Consider the following 25,307-nt stretch of genomic DNA (forward strand, 5'->3'; position numbering starts at 1 on the left):
TACATAATCACATATGTATGTACTTTAACCTATCAGTCTATTATCTTGTAACTACGTAGTTGGGTCAACTAAAAACTCACCCCTAGGAGGGTAGGAGGAAAAGGAGCCAAAAACAAAATAAAGCCCATATCAATGAAATAGGAACAAAAGTCTCCTCCAGTTCCAGAGCATTCCCTTCCCCTTTCCCAGGGGGAGCCTCCCTGAGACAGTGTATCAAGAGCACGGAGGTTTGACTTCACTGAGAACACACGTCAGACCTATGAACCAGCGAGTGTCACCGTTCCAGAACAGCAGAGGCTGTGCGCTTCCTGTGTCGAGAGTCTTAGGACAATACAGGCACCACGGACACTTCAGCTCAGCAGTGGGGGAAAGTCTGATCCACTCTAGACTTTCTCCTGTTTAGTTCTCAGCTCACCTCACATGTCACTGCTGCTCTCGGGCACTTGTCACCTTGAGTACCTCTGAGTAGCTTATGTGTGAGATCTTCTGGCCCCTCTCCCTCCCTGCCACCTAGAGGCTTACACTGTTGGTGGGGTTGGCAGGTTGTACTCTTGGTCCTTCATCCCAGTCAGCCAGTATGTGGTCTCGGTCCCTCTTCCCTAGTGACACAAAAGACAAAGCTTCCATGAGATCAGTGAGTGCTGTTCTCACCTGCTGTCCCCTCATTGATCTGTTCCAAGAGGCACCCAACCCCCACACTGCCTATCAGTCCCTCTTTCAAACACACATATCCACAAAGTTTAGAAAAAATTTTTAAGAAGCCCCCCGCCAGGCTGGATTTTTTACTTTTTGTTTACCCTCTCTTCTGTTGTCTAAACATTAATTAATAATTAGTCAATCTGTTCATTAACTTTGAGACACGGTCCCACGCTATGATGCAGGCAGGACTGGAGTTCATCATGTGACCCAGGTTGCCACAAACTCACAGCAATTCTCCTGGCTTGGATGCTGAGTGCCAGGATTCCAGGCATGAGCCATGAGGCTCACCAAGACAGGCTGTTTTCAAAATAAAGCTTGCTTCCTTCCCCAGAAGGTATTTCAGATCACAGCATAGCAACAGTTTAAGAACCCTGCCTTATGAAGGAAGAAATTCAAGCCTGGGGAGGTAGCTTTTTTGGAAAATGCTTGCTGTGAGAGTGAGGGGAGGGAGGCTGAGTTCGATCGCCAGCACCCAGTGCAAATCTGGGTGCAGCAGCATGTCTGTAAGCAGGACAGGAAGCTGGGACAGGAGGATCTCCGGAGCTCCTGACCAGCCAGTGCAAACCAGTGAGCTGCAGGGTTAGTGGGACCCTGCCTCAGAACGATGAGGACAGCAAGACAGCTCATGGGTCAGAGCCACGAAAGCCTGACAGCCTGAGTTTGATCCCTGGACAGAAAGGTGGTGGGCAGTAAGGACCATCCCTCTCCAGCCCTGTGTTTTTTTAACCTTTCGAAACAAAGTTTTGAGACAAAATTGTTGCCACAGCTTCATTATGCATTGTGTAATTATAAATGCACGTGACATAAGCAGCCCCCCCCAAGTGACATTCGTTTTGCTCATAGTGGATGGGGGTGGGGGTTATGTAACGAATGGAAATGTAAAAGATATTTTACTTTTGCTAAGGTTTTATCTGGGGAGATCAGATGTATATAGATTAAATGAGCCACCTCTCCAGCCTGGTAGCAATGTTCTGTGGCCTGCTAGCCCCAGCACTGAACAGCTAAAGGGCCTGTGGGAGTACAGGGTGGTTCTGAGTTCCCACGGGCAGAGGTTCTTTCTCTAGGGATGGTGGAGGTCACTGCAGGTGGGGCAGAAGAGGATTCCTTAGCTTCATCTTTTCTGAGGTCCTCAGTGGAGGGTTTCATGTGGCCGACATGTGTCTGAGTGCATGCCTACACACGTCTGCAGCATCCCTACCTTTAAGTACGTTTCTCCCCTCACTTCGTACAGGAACTGGCAATCCGTTCTCCTCAGGATGGCAATGGTGGAGCTGCTCATGTGAATCCTTAAGGCTGGAGACACAAACCAGATCAGTGAAAACCTCCCCATGCTGAAATACGATATGGATACATTTGTATCTCTCTGACTCCAGACCTCAACAACACCCTAAGGAACTTCTGTCCATGGGGAGAAACATATACAATGTATACAGCCGTTGTAGTAAATGGACTTTTAAAACCAGTGTCAGTGGATGAGAAAATGCTGCCCGTGTGGGAAGACTGGTCTGGCACTGGTTTTTTAGGGCCCTGAATGTTGGCACACTCCAAGTTTTGTCCACCTAATCTCATTCCAACTCCGAGTGGGACCCTTTGGACCTGGCTTTGGATGGAGCGTTTGGCCCTGAGACTGGGGCATTTGGTGCTGAGGCTGGGGCGGGGCCTTGGCTGAGTGGATCAGTATATAGTTAAGGTGCTGTGGGCAAGGAGAAGATTTGGGCTCTGAGTCTTCTCAGGCTTTCCTCCTCCACGGCACCATATCCTCCTGAAAAAACAGTTGATCAGTTCCTACCTAACGGCTCATTGCTGGATGCCCAGCAACCACACCACAAGCCATGACGGTGATCAGAACAGAGGACACCCGCCATGGATCGGAGGACTGTTGAGCGCTTGATGCTGTACCGACCCAGTCCTGTCCTGAAACCCTCCTAACGTGGTTGATGTCTCATCCTCGGTTTATGCATTCACCTTTCCGGGGTCTTGAATGATAGGGTGGCTTCCCCCAACCTATGCAGAGGACGTGAGCACAGTTTTGATTTTAGCCTAAGCTGCTTGAGTCACCTTTATCCTATCCACGACACTTTGACTTTGTGGCACATAATTCTTAGATCATATCAGTCTGACTACCCAAATCTTGCTGTGGGTCCCGTGTTTGTCAGTGTTTTAAACTTCATCTACCGTTGCCTTTCTTCCCTCTCCTACATATTTTTATTAGTATTATCACCATCACCAATTAATTGGTTGTCTATTGCATGCAGTACACGGTGCCTCGATTTTGCCGGGCACATGCCTTTGCCACAGGTCGAAGACTGATTCAATCTGAAGAAAAGCCCGAAAACTTGTCCCTTAACAAATTCCTAGATATGGGCTGGAGAGATGGCTGAGTGGTTAAGAGCACTGACTGCTCTTCCAGAGGTCCTGAGTTCAATTCCCAGCAACCACATGGTGGCTCACAACCATCTGTAATGGGATCGGATGCCCTCTTCTGGTGTGTCCGAAAGACAGCTACATTGTACTTATATATACTAAATAAATCTTTTTTAAAAAAAAATTAAACAAATTCCTAGATACTGTCTCTCCTTAAATCCGCTTCTAGAAAGCCCAAGTATACAGGAAAGCGGAATCTGAGCTAGATGTCTGACCCATATCTTTCCCATTGGATAACACGGTTTACGTAGATATATGTATATCTTTCCCATTGGATAACACGGTTTACGTAGATATATGTTAAGTTCATGACTATTCCATCTAGGACGTATCCGGTTTCATTGCACGTGGGCCCCAAATCCACAAACAGTCTAACACAGAAGGAAAAAAAGACTAAAACAATCAGTATACACAGCAAAATTAAACATGGTGTGTTAACACAGGCTCAAGTCTAGGTCGCGTGAGAGGTCCTCCTGCCTCTCTCTGACACTGTCTCCACACTGTGCAGGGAGCTCTACAAGTGCTCAGCTGGAAGAGAGAATCTCTGTTCCCTAAGGAAACCAGCAAGCCCCCTTCTTACGAAGGCCGGTGGACTCCATCCTGGAGGCAGTGTTGACAGTGTCTCCAAACAGGCAATAACGAGGCATCTTGATCCCCACCACACCAGCAGCACAGGGGCCTGGAAGAAAGGAAGAGGAGGCAGCGTTGTACAATGCAGTTGAGACAGGAGGGCCTTACTCACGGTCACAAGGCTGAATTCTTCAAGGCACAGAGACTTGGCTGCACATCATGTGATTGCTTTAGTGAACGACTAGAACCTCTAGATTTTTTTTTTTATAGCTAGGAACACTTCTATTTTTACTAAACAAGAAGGCATTCAGAGGTCCAGGTCACAAAATGCCAACATTGGAAAATCCAGGGCTCTCCAGATGGGCTCAGGTGACCCCATAGCCTGTCTGCTGTGTCAAAGCCCACGATCCTAAATTCTGGATTGCTAGAAGGAACCACAGATCAAAGACGCAACTGCCCATGCTTGCCTGTGTTAGTTTTGTGGTGCTATTTTTGGGATTGGAGGCATATACTAGAATACTTGGAAGAAAAGCACGTGGCCGGATCTTCCATTAGCACCGTGGCCATGCCGATGCTGCTGGATTTGGTCTGTGGCGCAAGGATGTTTCAATACGCAGAACAGATGCCAAGACAAGAGTGTGTATTCTGGAAACATGTGTGGGTATCGTGGACACCTGCTCCTTCAGCATAAGCAGGCATCGTATTGATCAGAGCTGCTGCTGCTTCCCCGAAGGATCCTCAGACCCTCATCTGAGATCCCAGCCCCTCATTCTCTTCTGCGTCCTGTCATCAGCTGTGACTGGTCCAGTTGGGCGTGGTCATCTCTAGGGAGAGCTATAGTATATACAAGTCCAACTGAAGCAGGAACGCTATCCATGTAGCTGTGGGGAGTCGTCGTCCTTGGGACCTTTGAGTTACTCAAGGTCACTCAAACTCTTCTAAGTAAACCCAGCAAACAGCTCCCTGACCCGCCAGACCAGACTTTTTTTTTCGGAGCTGGGGACCGAACCCAGGGCCTTGCGCTTTCTAGGTAAGCGCTCTACCACTGAGCTAAATCCCCAGCCCCCAGACCAGACTTTTATTCTCTCAATGGTGCCCTGTTGGATAGGTGTCCTGTGGATGGCGTTCACATCTCTTCAGAAAAAGTTTCTGCAAGCATTGGAAAGAACTCTCCTTGCATCGGGGTTTGCAGGGACAACCGGATGCAGAGGGAGACATTAATACAGAAACTGAAGACTGTATGAATACGGAAACTTCTAGCTACAGGGAGCTACTAGCTTTCTGACTGGCTCTTTTTCTTTTCTTCCATTTCTGGATTCCCTTTTTTGTTTGTTTTGGAGACAATGTCTCACTATGTAGCCCTGGCTATCTTGGAGCTCACTATGTACACCAGGGTCGCTCAGACTTACAGAGATCACTTGCCTCCGTCTCCTGAGTGCTGAGATTATGTTTCAGTATGCACAGCTCTCATAGAGGACCCGATAGGGTTCTAAGCCCTAAGTTCGGCTGCTTATAACTGCCCGTGACTGGCTCCAGAGGGCCTGACACCTGCTTCTAGCAACCGTAGGCACCTGCAGTCACGGTGCATACCTGGACACACATACACACGTGCAAATGATGGTGGTGGTGGTGGTGGTGATGATAATAAACCCTAAGGGGTTCCTTTATACATTTGTCCTAACGATGAAGATTAAAATAGACCCAAAACAGTTCAAAACACTAGATTTCACACGAGTCTTAAACTCGTTATTGGATTTGATACGAAACAGACAAATAACGCTAACAAGCACACAGAAGAGATTGATTAGAGGAGACGTGTGCTTGCATGTGTGTTTGCATGTGTGCTTGCATGTGTGTATGTGTGTATGTGTGTGAGTGTGTGAGAAAGGCAAGATGATGTATCGTGCAAAGTGTTAGTGAGGATGACTTAAATTCCCACCTTATATATTCATTGTGCATAGTATTGTGTTACAAAAAGATGCCCTTCCCGTACGTGTTCACCGCTCATACATACCCCGCCCCACCCTCCTAGCTTCCCCTTCCTCCTCTTCCCTGTCCTATAGTCCCCTTTGCTCCCCTAGACAGTTTTCCTTCTCTCATGTTATATAAATGTACACAGTTTTACACAGGTATCTAAAAATCTAGGGAGCATGTAAGAAAAAACGTGGCCTTTGGTTTTTGAAACTAGCTACATTGGCTTAGTTAATATGACTATGTCCGGTTGTATCTATTTTTCTGCAAACATGGTAACTTCCTTTTCCTTTTTGGCTGGCAAACATTCTCTCGTGTATACGTGCCACATGATTTTTGTTGTTGTTCTGCTGTGGGACACCTAGGCTGGTTATGAGTTCCAACCACATGTTTCTCTAAGACCAACAACCTATCTTCTCAGGTCTGTGTGTGCAAAGCTGGTAGTTGAGGTCTGAGGCTGCTCACTACCTTGTATCTCTACGGAATACACGACAACTTAACTTGCTACCTAAACTACAAGCTTAATTTAGAAATATGTGTCACTGTCCTCAAGTTCCAGCTCCGAGTCATAGGCTGATGCCTGATCATATCACGCAGCAGATACATAGAACTTTAACCAATCGGGTGCTCAGATATTGGGATCATAGAGCTGTAGGGCACGTGGGACCATGCTACCAGACAGGCATTAGAACTATTGAGGGAATCTCAAGGGGTTTATAAACAGCAGGAGTGGAGCCATTCCCTACCTATCTCTGTCCCTGCTCTGGAACACATAACCAGGGCAGCCCACTGAGAGGACCATGGTCACTCAGTCGCATAGCATAACACCCGAAGTTCTTTGTCCTGATGAGGTATCTAGAAAACTTTGAGCCTTCAGCCAACAACCCTCCCTTCCTGGAACCCCCAAGAGGTATATAATCCCTGGTTCACCCTGAATAAAGTGTATACATTCACACCCACCACCAAATAAAGCAATGTGAACAAGTGACTATCGTCTCAGAGATCGGCTTCATTAATGACTGCCATGGGAAAGGCACCTTAAAGAGCCTCACCTAAAACTCCCAAGGAAGGCTTTCTTTCCTTCAGCCCGCCCCTTTGGTACTCTCTGCCCTCACTCCTAACTGGGCTGGATCCTGCTCATCCTGGGTTCCACCCTCGCCTTCCTGCCTGGCATGCAGATGCCCCGAGGGTAAACATTATGGTGGATCCTGGTTCTTGGCTTCTCCTCCTGGTAGTATACTGGCAGCACCTGGGTACCCATTGAAGAGACCAGGAACCACCTCATTCTGGACATTGCTCTGCCTCCTCCCAGCAGTGTGCTGGTGGCCAGGCACCTCCCTCCCAACCTCCACCGTCCACCTTCTATCCTCGGAGAGGCAGAAGACAGTATGTCATAAAGCTTTAACCAATCAGATGCTTTCTGTCTCTCGCCTCTGTGCTCGATTCCCCTCCGTCCCCGCCCTCCCTTCCTCTCCTCCCCCCTCCCCCCAATCTGCTTCTGACTTGGCCTTCTGTTTTCTGTCTGTAGATGCTACCTGTCCACAGTGCCCGCTGGAGTACTTCAGTTCCAAAGGACACACTTTGTACATCGTTCTTTCTTACATAAATCTCGTTCATTTAGCTTGGAGTTTTCCTCTCAATGGGGCTGTTAGACTTCCATGATCTTCTAAGTGACCCGTGTGCTATAGCACTACAGGGGGAGCAGGTATAAGTGTTAGAGACATCTGACCTATTGTTTCTCCTCGGAATCACACATTTTTCGATATTGTTTTTCCTTCTTAAGATTGTATGTTTCATTACATGTACGTGTCCATCTGTCTGTGGGTAGGTGCGTGAGTGGAGTTGCTGGAGGAGAGCAGAAGAGCATCGTTGTCTCCTGGAGCCGGAGTCCCAGGTGTTGTGAGCTGCCCGTCAGGGGTTCCCAGAACTAAACTCGGGTCCCCTACAAGGGTGCTACACTGTTTTGACCATTGAGCCATCTCTCCTGCCCCAACATGATAACATTTTGATGGAGCATGAACAGGAGTTGGGACTGTGTATGGGAAGGTAATAGTGAGACAGTAGAATGATGATTTAAGGGCAGTCCAGAACACCTTGCTTTCCTGTGTGGTCAGTGTTTTACTAGCCTGGAATGCGTATGCTGTTTACGATGTTGCTTCAGGTGTAATCGAGGGACTGGGTCTAAATGTGCCCGGATGTATAATGGACTCCACGTTTGGCACACAGGTTAGGAGTAAGTTTTACATGAAAAACTTTGCCCTTGTGTGTTCTGCTCTGAGCGGCCCCCTCTTGCTAGGATGTCCAGCTCCTTACCAGAATGAACCCCAATGCGAATCCACACGGGGAGGCCGGGGAGATGCTCCAGCTCAAAGGTCCCCATGAAGCTGAGGATGTCCAAGGCCATCTTGGAAATGTCCACTGCATGCCGGTTGCCGTTTCTCATAGGCAGGCCGCTGGCCACCACGTAGGCATCGCCGATGGTTTCTACCTGTGGAAACACGTTCTCATCAGCGGCTCTGCCCCACGGGAGACAGAATTGAACAGAACCCTTCACTGAATGCACGTACAAGAAAGGGTTGGGGGCTCAGTATGAGCTCAGTCCTCGTCACTTCATCCAGGGCCTGTCCTACGCCAACAGTAACCTGTTTATGGGGCTGGGCGCATGGCTCTGTGATTGAGGACACCTCCTGCTCTGGCAGAAGACCAGGTGCACTGTCACACTCACTCAGTGATTCACACCCATTCACAGTTTCAGGGGGGGGACCAGAGGTCCCTGTGGGCACCTGGATGTAAGTGGTGCAGGCAAGGAGGCACACACATGCTCATACATTTATCAATAAAAATCAAAACTAAATAAATAACCTGGCTGATCCTATGTAATTTTAGTAATATACCAGATTACCAGAGTAAACTTTAGTGATTATCGTTTTCAACATAGTATTTTGCCAAGAGTAATTATATGTTCCTTCCAGAATAAAGCATTTTTTACAGCCTTGTGCAGCGTTTACTGTAACTCCACTGTCTGCACCTCCTTTACGGTTGGCTTAGATGCAGTCCTTTGCTTGTATGGGATTTGAAACTGTCATCCGAAATTTATCTGGGCTGTAATTTGTTCTCTCTGGGCCGCTTCTTAGCGTTTATTTTGACCTTTAAAAATTCTTCTACACCTCTTCTGTTTCACCTTGGCTTCAACCACCACTTAGTGATTTATTTGTTTCTTATTGATTTTATTACTTTTTACTTATATGAGCACACTGTCACTGTCTTCAGACACACCAGAAGAGGGCACCAGATCTCATTACAGATGGTTCTGAGCCACCATGCAGTTGCTGGGAATTGAACTCAGGATCCCTGGAAGAGCAGCCAGTTCTCTTAACCACTGAGCCATCTCTCCAGCCCCCTGTTTATTTATTTTTTATGTGCACGTTTGTGTGTGCCTGTGTGTGGGGTTGTGCACATAAGCGCAGGTGCCTGCGGAAACCAGGAGAGGATGACATATGCCTTGGAGCTAGGGTTACAGGCAGTTCTGAGCCTCCATGACTTGGGTGCCAGAACTGAACTCAGGTAGAGTAAGAAGTGTTCGTAACGGGCCTCTTGTTATAGCTGAAGAGGGAAGGACAGGAGTTAGAATGGGCAACTGTGTCAGGCTCTGGTGGCTTTGGGCCACGCAACTGTCGCAGCCCGAGGGTTGAAGCAGGTACCTTGTAGACGTCGTGGTGATCCACAATCTGGTCAAAACTCTTGTAGATGTCATTCAGCATGTCCACCACCTCCATGGGCGTGCTGTACTTGCAGATGGTCGTGAAACCGACAATGTCACTGAAATAGATTGTGACTTCTTCGTACAGCTCTGGCTCCACGATGCCTTTCTCCTTCAGGGACTTTACCACCAGCCTAGATGAGGGAGGGGGAAATGACCTTTAACCTCTGTGGAGTTTCCTCACCTTGCAGTTTAGACTGTAGCAACTGTCAACAGGATCGAAAAATGTGAGATTTCTAATGAATTCCAGCAAGTGTCCCAGAAGCAAAACCAACAGATTTCCTATGTTATGTGCATGACTCCTGTGTGTGTGTGTGTGTGTGTGTGTGTGTTTGTGTGTGTGTGTGTGTGTGTTTGAATTTGGATACATATTAGCATTTTCAACCTTAACTTAGATTAGTCATGTTCATAAACTCACAATCCTATCACCTATATAACTCTAATGCCGGTACACGTTCATTGATAATCTCTCCATCGATAATCCATTTGGAACAAGCATAGCGCCATATTCAGAAACCTCAATGTCAAGTGTGCCACTGATGTAAGAAATTGACCCTGAGGCTATGAGCACTGCCTTTCTCACCAAAGCCAACAGTTCTGCCTTCTTCGATGGCATTATTTAATATCACGCCAAAAAATGATGCATTCCACATTGATTTTAATACACTTAAGTCAGATGTTAATGAATATTTTGAGCTAGATGCGGGTCCTTCAAAGAGCAAAGTCAACCACTCCATAAGTAAGTTGTGACTACAGCGAAAGATGCCAAGGAGGAGCCGCTGAGAAAACCTCGATAAAGGGATGGAACTCCCCAGAGCAAGTTTACCTGAGCCGACTGGGACTTCCTTTAGGGGACAAGGTACCTTCACCATGGAGGAAGGGTCCAGGGGACTGACTGGGGCTGGGGACTCTCTGCTGCTCTTGGGGTCATTTTGAAGGGAGCCAGAGCAGAAACATGACTCAGAACCTGGACCCTGGGGGTGCGACAGCAGACCATGAGAACAAAGCCCTCGTTTTATTTTATTTCATACGAGTGTTTGCTCGAATGCGTGTATGTGTACTGCAAGTGTGCCTGGTACCTGCAGAGGCCAGAAGAGGGGGCCCTTGAGACTGGAGCTAGAGATGGCTGTGAGCTACCGTGTGGGTGCTGGGAACTCAGGTCCTTTGCAAGAGCAGCAAATGCTCCTAACTGCTGAGCCATCTCTCCAGCCCCCGAATCCTTCATTTTTATATAGATAAGAAAATGAAGGGCTGAAAAGGAAGTGGAGATTTCCTGTGACCCCATAGCCTGCTGAGGACAGAGATGTTACAGAACCGAGCCACGCCTGCCCACCCTGTGCACCGTGAGCCGTCTGCAAGCCCAGGCATGGTCAGGGAGATGGAGAAGATTTGAAGGGGTACAGACAATTGCAGAATCTATGGGGATCTTCCAGAAAGGCCATGGCCTATCAGCCACAGGGGCCGGAACTCACTGTGAGGAAAGTCTTTTCCAGTGTAGTAACAAAATGTATTGCCCTTTGCAAAATCACCCTTGATGCATCTGGCTGCGCTGTGTGTAAATGACACACTGTGTGTAACATGCGGAGTGTTGTGGGGGCTACAAAAACATAATGATTACATTGAAATGTCTCCCAGTCTGCGCTTTTTATGTTAGTGTGGAAGAAAGCAAGGGAACTTGAAAACCCTGTACTCCTCAGAAAACTTAGTGTTTACAGTTAAGAGAAAGAAAGAGAACTTCGGGTGGCGAGTATTGGGTTGCTGCTGTTACAGAATTCAAATATAAATTAGATGTCTTGGTTTTTTCACAAGAGGAAAACCCATTTACGTTTTCCTAGCCTCCCAGGTACTGTTCAGTAAATGCTGAAATGGCGTGGTTCCCACGCGCTGGTCAGCATTGCTGTACAGGCTGCTTTCAGGTCCTTCTGGACAGCGGCCACTTAATGAAAACGTGAAGTTTTCTCTAAGGATAAAATACATTTTCCAGAGTTATAATAAAGTGTGGCTTCAACCACCGAGCAAAATTGTTTGCCACTGGGGCAGGAGAGAGGGTTCAGTCATTAAGAATTCTTGCTGCTTTTTCCAGAGGACCTGAATTTCATCCCCAGATCCCATATCAGGAAGCTCACATAGAGCTCTAAGTCTGCAGATCTGATGGCGGGCACTGGCCTGCATGGGCGATGTATACAGGCATGTTTGCTCATACACACACACACACACACACACACACACACACACACACACACACACAGAGAGAGAGAGAGAGAGAGAGAGAGAGAGAGAGAGAGAGAGAGAGAAATCTTTCTAAAAGTTGCCATCTAGTGGTCAAAGTGGCATGATGAACAAGCTTGAGAGAACTTGACTTGTGGAGGTAGCTATTCCAACCCACTGACATGACACTGTTGTCTAAAACCTCCAATGGTGAAACCCTGGGACAACCATTGAGCATTCACGGCATTGTTTGTCAACAGGGCCGTACTGTCCAGGCAAAGAATTCTGCACAATACAGAGAGTTTATGTGGCTCAGACAACACACGCCCTCTCTGACATAGAGCGGGCAGCTGTAGTGTCGGTCCAGAAGGCTCTCCCAGTTGGTGCGTGTGAGTCGGAAGGTTCATGGTCTGGATTAGGCTTTTCCTAGTCCCGGGGACTGAATGGGACATGCGTGTGTCCCCTACCTCTTTGCCCAGGTTTATAGAGAAGAAATTACTTTTTATTTGGAAAACAGTCATTAGTATGGGGGGGGTGGTGGATCTGAGAGGGATTGAGGAAGCAGTAGAAGAACTCGAGAAGCCACAGTTACTGTGTATACCCCAGCATGAATGTAATGTCACAGGCAAGTGTTGGTCTCCTATCTGCCACATGAGATACTGAAGGAAGATGGGAGAGAGGCTGGATCACTTAGGTCTCCTGTCGAAGACTGTTCACTGATAGTAGTTAGTAGAAACAAGCTTTGAAGTCAGGTCTCACTGAGTTCTGTTTCCATGATTTTACTGGAGCCAGACTACCTAGATTATCCTTAGACTCAATTAACAGCTTACCACACCTTAATGGGAAGAGACCATTCCTTCTTGCTTGTACAAAGCCATAGGCCAAACCATCATGTCGTGATTCCTTGTTTATCTTAACATTCCTTGGGAACTTATTCAAATGACAGTGCTCAGAAAACATTAAACTCTTCGGGAATTTCAGTATTAATGTCCTTTCTCTTCCGTCCTGACCATTCTTCACAAAGTTCGCTCATAGACAGCCTGGTAGCAAGAGACCTGGTGACTGTCACCCACCTCCTCTCCCACCGACACCTTCTAATTCTTATGAGTTAGACTTTGTGATGTCGAGAAGAAAAGCAGAGACACCAACACCTAATACCCGAAAGCCTCACAGTTCACACAGCACAGGCAGACTTGGGTTTCCATTCTGAGGCCGAGGACAGACAGGCGGCAACTTGCCTGAAGGCCGTATGTAGGCTTAATGAGGTATTAGAACCCACAGCCTTCTGCTCAGTCCATAACAGAGTCACAAGAGCTCCTTTGCTCTTTGTAGTCATTCAGGCGTAAGCATCTTTAACCCTGAAGTGTCTATAAAAGGAAACCATCCTATACTGTCCCAAACAAACCAAAGCCCAAACCAAATTCAGAACAAAACCAGCAACAGAGGAAGGCAGACATGTTGAAGGTTTCAGCTGGGAGCAAGGTGCCTGGCTGTGGAATCGTGGGAAGCCATATTTGTAGGAGTCTTGCCTTACCGTGGGAGCAGCATAAAGTTAAGGTGGTCAGCCCTGTCCCTCTCGGCCTTGTACAGCTGAGTCCTTTCCTCCACCAGGTGCTCCAGGTTCCGAGAATACAGCTGTAGACGTCGGATCAAGGTGTCCATGTAAGATTCATTTTTTTGGTCATGAAAAAGGCTGCAAGTGGTAACAGACAAAGGATTTTTACATATCACAGGGAAGGGGTGTGTGGGGTCTCATGGTGTTGTGTATATTAAAGATAATGCTTATAGCACATAAAGACATGGTGGAAAGCTCTGAGGTAACACAGCCATTCTGTCATCAGGATTACATCATCGACAAGTTCCTACTTCTGCTGCTCTTAGAAGGAGATGGCTGGCTTTATATGAGTGTGTGTGCTTCTATGTTTGGTGTGTGTGTGTGTGTGTGTGTGTGTGTGTGTGTGTGAAGCCTCTCTCTCTTTGTGTGTGTGTGTATCCTCTCTCTCTCTCTCTCTCTCTCTCTCTCTCTCTCTCTGTGTGTGTGTACGTAAGAGACTGGTTGTGTCTCTGTGTGGCTGTGTTTATATGTTTGTCTCTGTGTGTGTGTCTATGTGTTTTTATGTTTATGCCTCTCTCTCTCTCTCTCTCTCTCTCTCTCTCTCTCTCTCCCTCTCTCTCTCTCTCTGCCTGGGTATGAACTCAGGTGGCTAGTCTTGTTGACATGTTAAGCCAACTCAACAGTCCCAAGAGAGAATTTTTATAACAAGCTTCCAAGGGATTCTTCCTAGACCCCACCAGCGAGGGTTAGTAAGGCAGAATGGGAACAGGAGCGAGCACAGGGGAGATGATAGATTATTTTTTCCAAATGAATGGAACTAATTAAAAGTTTCTCCATCTTAACTGTGAATCTTCGTCACCTAGGGAACGATTAAAACTCCCAGTGTTGAGTTACACCTCAGACCAGTTACATCAAATGCTCTAGGGTAGAATTAAGGTGTCAGTGTTCCTTAAAGCTCCTTGGGGAATCTCAAATGTGCAGCCATGTTTGAGACCCACCAGAGTCAAGGGTAAAGATCAGGGGCCCGAGATCTCCACGAGGGTCCCTATCATTGATACTGCACAATCCTATCTGACTTTAGTGACAGCCATGGAAGGAGTGAAAAGGCAAGAATTGAATCTGTTGTTATCTCCTGCTCTATTCAAACAGAACACAGTTCTGCCAATCAGACTCATCAATTTCAGCTTCCCTCTCTGCCTTGGCTTTTCACCTCAAAAGGTATCTGAATCTTAGGACCTAATGACACCTCTAGAAAGTCAGAAATAGAAGGAAGGAGAGAAGCCATCCAGCTTACTCCAGTTTCATGAGTGAGGGAATTAGTAGCCTGTAAGGTGGTGGTGATGGTGGTGGTGGTGATGGTGGTGGTGGTGATGGTGGTGGTGGTGGTGGTGGTGGTGGTGTGTGTGTGTGTGTGTGTGTGTGTGTGTGTGTGTGAGAGAGAGAGAGAGAGAGAGAGAGAGAGAGAGAGAGAGAGTGAGAGAGAGAGTGGGTGTGTGATTTGCCCTCTGTCCCCAGCAAGCCAGGATCATGCTTTCCTTGGTGCTTGGTCTCCCAGCACTCCAGCCCGTGTCCCTTCCCCCCATCTGTAGTATATTAGCTAAAAGCACACAGCATTAGAATTCGGTGTCACTGAATAATGGGGGGTAACACCCATTTTCAACATGAATTCTGTTTGATTCAGAAAACAAATGTAAAGCATCTAGGGACATGGCTGGTGATTTTGGAGACCTTTAAAAGCTTGCTGATCTTGGGGGCTGGAGAAATGGTTCTTAAGAGTCTCTTCTGCTTTATCAGTGTACCCTAGCTCATCTCCTAGGACTTACCAGGTGACTCACAGCCTCCTGCAATCCCAGTTCAGATCTAGGGGATCTGGGTGCCTGCCCATACATGCACAAATCCACACATACACAAATAATTAAAAACAAAAACTAGATCTTAAAAATATTAAGAAGTTTCTAATGTTAGGAACTGCTTGTCTGGGCCTGGAGAGATGGCTCAGTGATTAAGGGCTCTGGCTGCCCTTCTAGAGGACCTGGGTTTGATTCCCAGCACCCACATGGCAGCTCACAACCGTCTGTAATTTCGATCCCAGCATCAGATGCCATTTCTGGCCTCTGAGAGCACTGCATGCACACGACACACAGACATACATTTGAGAAAAACACCCACATATGTAAAATAAATGAAATGTAAAAAACAATTTTACCCAGGGCATTATAGAATCCCAGGACCCAGGTTAGACTTCCAGAAGGGTCTGGAAATTATACATTGAATTACAATTTGTTTCATACAATGTCTTTGACCATATTTTCTTCTCCATTAATTCCTCCCAGAACCTCTCTACCTCCTCATGCACCCCAACTTTTAGGTTCTCTTAGAAACTGTATCTCCTTTCCAGACTTATTAGCTTATGTCTCTGTGCGTGTGCTCCTGAATGCAGTGGCCCAGGGAAGCCAGAAGCATCCTGTCCCTTGGAGCTGGAGTCCAGGCAGTTGTGGCTCTCCTGATGTGAGCTGTAGAAACCAAACTTGGGGCCTGTGCAAGAGCAGTTTGTGTCTTAACTGATGAACCATCTTTTTTGCCTCTAGAAACTATTTTTTTAAATATGTGTGTGCATTTTATTTTATTAAATTAATTAATTTACTTATTTACTTACATCCCAAGCACTGTTCCCACTCCCAGCCCCCTGTCACTAAAAACCTGGAAACTATTTTCAATGATAAAATGTATGCTATATTATGATGTATTTTGTCCTTGAGTGTTTAACTTTATAGGAGAGCATGCCCCTGAGAAGTGGTCTTTTTATCTCTGAATCATTTGAATTCTATGTGACATTTGAATTCTATGTGACCCGAGAATTTTGTTGGCACAAACATTTTCATTCCTCGGTAGCACTAAATATCAGCTATCCAACCATCGTTAAAGAATCCAACATTAGGAGGAAAAGTAAAAAGGTCAGCAATACCCAAATATCTTGGCTAGTGTGCTCTCGATTTTCTTGAAATCTGGTCTCTTTTCTGGATCCTCCTCCCAACAGCTTTTGACCAATAGATAGACCTGCAGAGACAAAGTGGGTGGGGCTTAGTAGATCTGCAAAGAGGGGCGGGGCTTATTAGACCCGCAGAGACAAAGTAGGCGGGGCTTAGCTCGGGTGCGGTGGGGTAGGGAGAATGCTAAACTCCGGATCCTCATTCTGTCCTTCTTGAAGGGCATGATCAAGGCGGGGGATATTTCACAAGGTTCTGCCACGATGACCGTGAGAACCAGTCTCCAGCTCTCTCCCTTTCATGGTGTAGACTCTGCCACCTACATTACCACACCCCGTCAGTCTTTGGAGTGCCGATCCTTAAGATGTGGTAACAGTTTGAATGAGGCTGGACTCATGGGAGAGATGAAAGGCTCCACAGGAACATGTGATGTTTATGTGTCAGGGAGGGTAAAAAATAATGAGGTTCGGGCTGGCGAGATGCCTTTAGCAGGTTAAGGTCTCTCTCTCTCTCTCTCTCTCTCTCTCTCTCTCTCTCTCTCTCTCACACACACACACACACACACACACACACACACACACACACACACACACTATAATAAAACTAACGTGTCTCAACAGAAACGAAGCAAGTGGGTCTACTAAGAACAAAGGTCGATGGTTTGTTAATCTCAACTGCAGCTGGGAGTCACTCCCCTGCGGACCACACAGGAAACCTCTTATATTCAGACCCCGCCCCAAGGCATTAAGTGATTGTGAACACATACGTGTGTTCTAAATTTTGCATGGGCAAAAGGCATTTGTACTTAGGTTTTAAGTGTCCCACAGGACAGGGGTGCGCGGCTGTAATGGAGAAGTGGCTCAGAGAAAAGGGAGGGGAGAGGAAGAGGACGTAGAAGGAACTCTTATCTTCACTGCCACCATATTTGTGACTTGATCCACAAGGGAAGTTGACACCATTAATTTAAACAAAGTCTGCTTGTCACCGGGGTTGGAAACAAGGTGATGAATGGTTCAGTACAGGATCCCTCTCCTTGGATTTTGTTCGAATGGTTCCTGGCGGGAAGTAAGGCCACAGCTGCCTCTGTTTATCCAGCCTCTGGGTGGTGCCCCTGCCTCGGCATGGGCTGCACCTCCGAGGAGCAAAGGGGCACTGTGGAGGGCCTGGTTTCAGGCTTGTTTTCTACTGGGACCAGATGCTGGGGCATGAGTTCTTTGCCTAGTTTCCAGCTGCAGAATCATTCAGCCACAGAGATGAATTGTGGATACTGCTTTGGTGAATAGGGCTTTAACTGTCTGTATAACCCATCAGCCCTGTCCTTCCGTGGTGTAGACCTCATTAACTGCAGGTTGAAAAGGTTCAGGGAAAAAACTAAGTCTGTACCGGCCACATTCAATATTCTACGACATGACAGTAAGTCTTCATAGGGTTTATCGTATAAATCATAGGTAACTTAGAGGTGATTTAAGGCATCCTGAAGGTTGTAGACAGGCTACACACAAATGTCACACCACTTGATGGTAAGGAACTCTAGCAGGCAAGGATTTGGAAGGTTGGAGGAGCCTGGAATTTTTCTCTTCTTATGGGGGATGACCGGAGGGAGGTGTGGGAGGACTCCAGAAGAACAGGAGAAAGGGGAGTGATGAGAAACAGTGGAGGAAGCATTTATCTCGGCGGCTCGGGGCCTTATCATGTACCCTCCCACCCCCTCTCCCGTGCCCTCTGTTCTCTGTCAATGCTATCCTCCATTTCTTCCTTTCATCCTCTTCTCTCTCCTATGCTTTCTTTAATTTACAATGAGGCTCACTGTATAACCCACACAGTCTTCAAGCTTGAAGTCCTCCTGCCCCAGCCTCCCCATTGCTGGGATTATAGGTATGAGTCACCATGTCTGACTTCTAAAGGTTCTCTTGAAGGATTGTTTAAATGTTTCCTCTGGGTTTCTAAAATGAAGCATGCTTCTCTTCTTTTCATCTATCTATCTACCATCTATCTACCATCTTTCTTTCTTTCTTCCTTTCTTTCTTTCTTTCTCTCTTTCTTTCTTTCTCTCTCTCTTTCTTTCTCTCTCTCTTTCTTTCTTTCTTTCTTTCTTTCTTTCTTTCTTTCTTTCTTTCTTTCTTTGATACAAGGTCTCATGTAGCCCAGGTTAGCCTCTAGCTCTTTATGTAGTGGAGGATGACATTGAATTACCGACTGTCCTGTCTCTACCCCTCGAGTACAGGGATTGCAGGCACGTGCCACCACACCTAGCTTAGGAAAATTAAAGTAGAATTTTTAAACAAAACACACTTTTAGTACCAGCTATTAAATTGGTTGAATCAGAATATTACCCTCAGCTCCTTATCTGTACAGAGAGGGTTTGCTGTTTTTGTAAATGAGACAGTGTCTCATGTACCTGAGGCTGGACCCTGAGACCTGATAATCTTCCCTCTACCTTCCTCGTGCCGGGACGGAAGATGTATAGACCATAGCTGGCTAGCATTTCTTTTTAAACCTATAGAAGTAACTGTAAGGCTAGCACGTACACCACATATACATTGCTCTCAAAAGTGTAGACTGTGATGTGTGTTGTACCAGCAGCTTGGCCCTGAGCTGAGGGAGGAGTAGAGCTTGGGGGAGGGGCGAGAACACCTGGTCACAGATCCCTGTGTCCTATGACTGTCACCAAGGAGCAGTCCCTCCTTGCCTGGCAGAGATGATTCCCATGCTCCCAGTAGAGAGTTTCAAGTGGGGAGAGTCCAGAGCTCGGCACATACTCACCATTAGAGGGAGTCTATAAGTTATAATAATAACCAGTGATAAGTAAAACAACTACAGTAATATATTATATTTCCCCATCACTGCAAGGCACGTGAGAGCTGTTATTAGGTAATGAGGTTACTTGAACTCACCATTCTGCTGTAAATCTTTGAACCTAGGTGTCCACTGAGAGACTAATGGGAGGGGAGAATACACAGGGCGGACTTGTCAGATACAGGGATGGCTTCTGTCTCAATAGAACGGAGAAAAACGGCACGAAGTTTTATCATGCTGAACAATTTGAAATTTATAAATTGTTTATTCTGGAGTTTTCCATTTAGTAATTTTGGACCCCGGTGGTTTCTAGTAACTGAAAACACACACACACACACACACACACACACACACACACACACACGGAGCCTATCAAACAAAAGGGGTGATTGTATTTGGCCTTTTCAGATAGGATTACTGGAAAATCTTGAGCGAGGGCAATTGTTCGGGGTTACCTGGGCAGGTCCACACGGAGTCACTCATATTCTAATCAGAAGAAGAATTAGAAGTGAGACAGAGAGGCAAGAGGTGGTGACTCAAGGCAGTGCTTAGAATGGAGGACTTCAAACCAAGAAAAGCCACCAGAAGCTCTCGGAGGAGAAATGGGCCACCCCCAAAGAACCCGGAGGCCCCGTAGAGCTTTCAGAGCTCTCTGTGAGTACACGTCTGTGTTTCGAGTGTGTGGTACAGCTTCAGAGCGGACAGGACACAGAAGACTGGGAAGACCGACTGACCTCCAGCTCCTTCTCATCTGCGGTTTCCAGGAAGAGATCTGGGCGGAAGGGTTTCGTCCCATAGGAATTTTCCACTCTGAAAATCTTCTCTGATTGGATAAGAACAATTACACTATGAGAAGACCCCCCAGTCAGGATGGTTTGGCACAGTCCGAGTTGGTTCACCCTTTCATGACCCTCCAGTCCAAGAAGAGCGGGGGAGCCTGTCTACAGTTGTGAGTGAGATGGGAGGAGTCTTCCCCCACTTACAACCGGGAGCAGCCTTGTGGTAGGCAACTAACGCTGGATTCTAAAGGATTCTCAGATTCTACCACTGCCTTCCTCAGGCTCCCCTGGTCCCTCTCCATCTCCTGACTCCCAGATTCACCAAGCTGACCTCCTAGACAGTTGTAAGTTAGTGCACAGTAAGCTCAGAAAGTGAAGACCAGCCGAATGGAACAAAGTGTTTTCCTTCAATGAGAAGTAACGAAAAACCAGAAGAATGGAGTGCACGCGCAGCCTTGCTAGCCTCACTTTCTGGGGTCAAGAGGAGAACTGGGGTGCAGGGAAGACTCTTACTGTGTTTGCTCTTTTGACAGAGTCTCGTGGGGGCCAGGCTGGCTTTGAAGTGGTTAGGAAGCTGAGCATGGCCTTGAACTCCCGATTTTCCTGCATCCACTTTCCAAATGGTGTGGACCACCAAGTGAAGGAAGATCCTTTAACCCTGATATGGGTGATAATGGCACCTGACTGAGCTCTAACACCAAGCCTTTGCAATCCTCACATAGAATGCTCAACTCAGAGGAGGCCCTGACGGGCTGTGGGACCAGAGATCTGGGTCTCAGCGGGTCCTGAGTGCAGATGGCTGGCTCCGTACCGGGCTGGGGCAGGTCTGACTCACCATTCTGATCCCGGCAGCTCAGCGTGTAGAAAGTTTCCTTGCGGAGGATGATCTCCTGGGCAATGATGCTGAAGCTGTACACGTCTCCTTTCTGAGAGATAGTAGCTTGGCGCAGGTGCTCGGGGGCAGTCCACAGGTCTGTGCACAAGATAGCAACAGGACAAAGTTGGAGTGGGGGGCGGCTCTACTTGGGCTGAAAGTTCAGGTAACAGACGTCCGAGATCGGTAGATCCAGTTAGACAATGCTAAGGGGGCTGGGATGTAGATTGTCTGATCAGAAGTTTCGTTCTTTTGCTTTATAAGTCAGTTTGGCACCCAGCAGGTCTTCTAGGAGAACTCACTGGGGCTTGAGAGGAAAGCACTATGCACATGTGAGGACCCGAGGTTGGATACCCCAGAACCCATCTGAACACTGGGTGGGCGTGGTGCCTGTCTGCCACTCCAGTGCTTAGAAGGCGGAAACGGATTTCCCAGAGGAAGCCGGCTGGTCAGGATGGCCTTGTGAACAAGTTCAGGATTTAGTAGTGAGACTCCCTGTATGAATAATGTGAAGTGTGTTTGAGAAAGGCGCCTGACACAGCCTCAGGCTTCTGAACCAAGGAGCACAAGCATGCACGTGTGCACACACACATGTAAATACTGCCCTCATCGCACATGCAAGCACAATGCGTACACATATACATGCTGAAAAGAATACAAAAAGAACTGTCTGTGTTTAGTTCATTATCATGTTAACATGTTAACAGGGCTGGAGAAATCGAGGTAGAAATATGTGTGTGTGTACACATATGTATATATACACATAGACATGTGTGTATACGTATGTATATATACACATAGACATGTGTATGTGTGTATACACATGTATATACATACATTGACATGTGTGTATACACACATATATATATACACATAGACATTGTGCGTGTGTGTACACATATGTATATATACACATAGACATGTGTGTATGTGTGTATACACATATGTATATGCATACATAGACATTGTGTGTGTGTGTGTGTGTGTGTGTGTGTGTGTGTGTGTGTGAATAAAACTCAAAGAACTGTTAAACAGAACTGGAAGTAAGAGCTTCATTTTTGGAGCGAGGTCATATGTCGAGACAACATGAGTCTTAGATTTCGGAGGTGGCCTAGCTGTAACTTATAATAAAGGCTGAAGGGGAATGCTGATGTGCTTGCCCTCCACACACCTGTGTGACTTCACACTCCTCTTCTGGACCCTTCCCACAATCCTGAAGAACAATGAGGCTGTAGTTCTCAGGTTGTATGTGCACACGCATGTACACATATGTACGTATATGAATCTTGTCACCACAGATAAGTGAATAGTAATGTCTGTACGGGAACAGGGTTTCCTGCTCTGTCCTCCATCTTCCTGAGCAAAACTCCCACCTGGGACCCATCTCCTACAGAGTTCAGTTAGATGGTCCTGTGGGCTCTTCCGGCCTAGTTTCTACAAGTCTGCAAGTTCCTTCTGCTTTTTTCATTTATCTCAAGAGACGGAGCTGAATATTGAGAACAACGTCTGTGGAAGACACCTGTTTAACTCAAAGAGCATCCGTTGAGGGGCTGGAGAGATGGCTCGGCGGTTAAGAGCATCTTCTGTTCCTACAGAGCACCTGACTTTAGCTCCCAGGGTCTACAGGGCGGCTCACAACCATCTGTAACCCTAGGCCCAGGGCGTCTGATGCCCTTTTCTGGCCTCTGTGGGCACTGCGTGCACACACTACACAGACACGCATGTAAGCAAAACACTCATACCCGTAACATAAAATAAATACATTTACTAAAAGAAAATAAAACCTTCGTTGGTGTGCTGGAGAAAGAGTTAGTGTTGCCTATCTCCCCATCATTTCCTGAACTTTCTATGTAAGTGAAATAAAAATAATAATTAAAAAAAAACAACAAAACCCAACTAAATAACAAAAACAAAAACAAAGAGGTGGGGGGAGAAAGAAATTCAAGTAAAAGTGGCACAGACCTTTCTTTGGAGGCAGGATGGAATTGCACCCAAAATCAGTGATCTTCACCACCATGCGACTGTCCACCACGCAGTTGGTGGACTTCAGACGCCCGTGGACTTCAATCTTACTGGAGTGCAGATAGGACATCCCCTGTAATTTTTTTTTTCAGACGGTGGGAAAACAAAGAGATGTCATACGCTTTGGCTGAGTGACCGATTGCAAGAGAGGAGTGGCATTTTGAATCTATTTCTCTGCACGTGTGGCCGTACAGTCCAATTTCAAATTCAGTGTGGTGAACCTTGCTTTAAAGGTGCCGTGAAAAGCTCAGCGCTTGGGAGGCATAGCTCTATGACAGGAAGAAAAAGGAAGTTGAGTGCAAACTGCGGCCGAGTAGCTGTGTGCCACACAAGATGGGGCTCTGTGACTGGGCGTGCGGGTGGGTGGGAAGGTCAGAGGTCAGCCTCTGGCTGTGTTGTTACTTGGGTTCCATCTGCCTTGTTATTTTTTTTCTCAATTAAATTCGTTTTTGTTATTGCTCTTATGTGTTTGACGCACGTGTGTGCATACCACATACATCATGAGTGCGTGCACGCCACGGGACACGTGGAGTCAGAGGACAACGTTCAAGAGCTGGTCCTTTCCCTGCTGTGGTTTCTGGGGATTCACTCACACGGTCAGGCTTGTGTGGTTTCACCCACGAAGCCATCTGGAAAGCCCCCACCTTGGGTTTTGAGACAGAGCTTTTCACTGGAAACAGAGCTTGCCGGTTAGGTAGGCTGATCAGGTCAGTGAACCAGGAGAATCTGTTTCTTCTGCCCCAGCTCCGGAATTACATGTGCCACCAGTCCTGATACTTTTCTTTTTTAAATGTGGGTTTGGGGATTTGAACTGAATTCTTCATGTTTGAGCAGCAAACACTTTACCCACTGAGCCATCTTACCCACTGAGCAACTTTCACTTCCTGCTTATTTGGGCAATGAACATATACTTGTCTCTAGCCCTCTGCCACCTTGCTCCAAAAACAGTGACAAGACTACCTTACATTTATGAAGGAAGTGACTCAATCACTCCCTGAAATCTAGCAGATTGGTAAGTTATTTCATACGGTATTTTATTTGTAAAACTCTACGAGGACATGTGAGTACACACGTTACCTAGTCAAGTCCTGCATATGACACATCTACCATGGCTGCCGTCGTACGGAGGACACCAGCGTGGATGGCGGCTGGGAGCTTGTTACACTCACTTTCATTCTCATGAATGTTCCTGTGCCCACGTGTCTCTTACCTTAGCAATGTCATTTAAGACAGAGATCTTAAACTCCCAATCCATGAACGTGCCATCAGGGTAGGAAATCGTGTCATTTAACACTTCCTGAACAGGGGAGAGAAACACACGCATAAGGAGAGAGGTGACATGCTGCAGAGGAAGCCATCGTGGAAAGATTGTGAGCCCAGTTATCCACTCAGGAGGCTGCCACGTCGGGAACAAACTGGGACGCTGCCACCCTCCTTTTATGATCACCTCCCATCATGGATTGTCAGACAGAGGTACAGTCTGAGAAGCATGGTAGGCGATTTTACTGTGTGATGTCCTCACACAAACCTAGAGCCAGAGACCTCCAAAGTCCAGGCAACAGGACACAAAACCGGTAAACCACAGATGTGCTTTAGTGCAGAATGGTATTCTCCCCTACACTCTGATACAGACACACACAGACACAGACACAGACACAGACACAGACACAGACACAGACACAGACACAGACACAGACACAGACACAGACACAGACACACACTTTCGCTGTCTCTGCCTCTGTCTCTGTGTCTCTGTGTCTCTGTCTCTCTCTTTCTTTGTTTCCTCCCAAGGTCTTGCTCCCAGGCCCAAAAGAAACAAGACAATTCAAAACCACTCAGTAGTCTTAAACAAGAGAATTTCTACCAGTTTGAGGTCACCTTGTGTCCTGAGACCCTGTGTGAAGAAAGAAAAAGGAAAAGAAAGACAGGAAGGAAAAAAGTAAAAGAGATATGAGATGTATCACGTTGCCGGCTACAGTATGGTAACCTGATACAATGATAAAGCAAACTGTACAGAAAATTCATAAACAAGAAACACAACCATTATTGAATGTGTACTGTACTTAGGAGGTGGAGGCAGGAAGACCAGAACTTCAAGGGCAGCCTGGACTACATTGGCAGTTTGAGGCCAGCCTGGGCTACATGAGACCCTGTTTCAAAACCTCCAAGCAAACAAGACAGGCATTGGGTGGACAGCCCAACACTAACATTAGGGTGGTTCTTATAAAGATACAAGGTTTCATTAAACCAGTAAGCAACTGTTTTCAGCCCACTGCCTGGAGACTGGCTTTGAGGAGTCTGATTGAAAAGCATCTGCCCTACCTACTCCAGCTCACGAAGACTGGGTAGATGTGTTTGTTTTCTATATGTTTTAAACAGCTTGTTCGGAGGCAGGCTCTCCCTTGATAGTCCACAAGACCGGAAGGTCCCTGTGTAGCTGGCACACAGCACATAGGCAGAACCCCGTGAGGCCTTGAAGTTGTGGTTCTTTCGCTTCTGCCTCTAGAGAGCTGGTGACTGGACTCATGTTTTTAAGCAGGGAGTTGCTCCTGGGAATTCCGACTTTAGGCTCATGGCTCCACCCTGTGTTAATTACGTCAATTGGCTTAATTGCTCTGGGCTTTCTTTAAGTCTGCTAAGATCTCTGCCCTTAAGAGAGCTC

At 46.8% G+C, this 25,307-nt stretch overlaps 1 protein-coding gene across 4 annotated transcripts in view; it reads right to left on the reverse strand.

The window, feature by feature from the left end:
- The window catches only part of Gucy2c (guanylate cyclase 2C), an 80,582-nt gene that overhangs the window by 2,814 nt on the left and 52,461 nt on the right, over positions 1-25,307 (reverse strand). For all 4 annotated transcript variants that reach the window (XM_039107137.2, XM_063285634.1, XM_039107138.2 and 1 more), the window contains 11 exons: positions 23,856-23,942; positions 22,586-22,718; positions 20,585-20,722; positions 19,705-19,793; positions 16,153-16,244; positions 13,167-13,325; positions 9,366-9,558; positions 7,978-8,152; positions 3,704-3,802; positions 1,898-1,992; positions 523-599 (listed from right to left, as the gene is read on the reverse strand). In XM_039107137.2, coding sequence (XP_038963065.1) covers positions 523-599; positions 1,898-1,992; positions 3,704-3,802; positions 7,978-8,152; positions 9,366-9,558; positions 13,167-13,325; positions 16,153-16,244; positions 19,705-19,793; positions 20,585-20,722; positions 22,586-22,718; positions 23,856-23,942 — 1,337 coding nt within the window. The remainder of the gene's footprint in view (positions 1-522; positions 600-1,897; positions 1,993-3,703; positions 3,803-7,977; positions 8,153-9,365; positions 9,559-13,166; positions 13,326-16,152; positions 16,245-19,704; positions 19,794-20,584; positions 20,723-22,585; positions 22,719-23,855; positions 23,943-25,307) is intronic.

The sequence above is a fragment of the Rattus norvegicus genome, chromosome 4 (assembly GCF_036323735.1).
Source record: "Rattus norvegicus strain BN/NHsdMcwi chromosome 4, GRCr8, whole genome shotgun sequence".
Classification (NCBI taxonomy): Eukaryota; Metazoa; Chordata; class Mammalia; order Rodentia; family Muridae; genus Rattus; species Rattus norvegicus.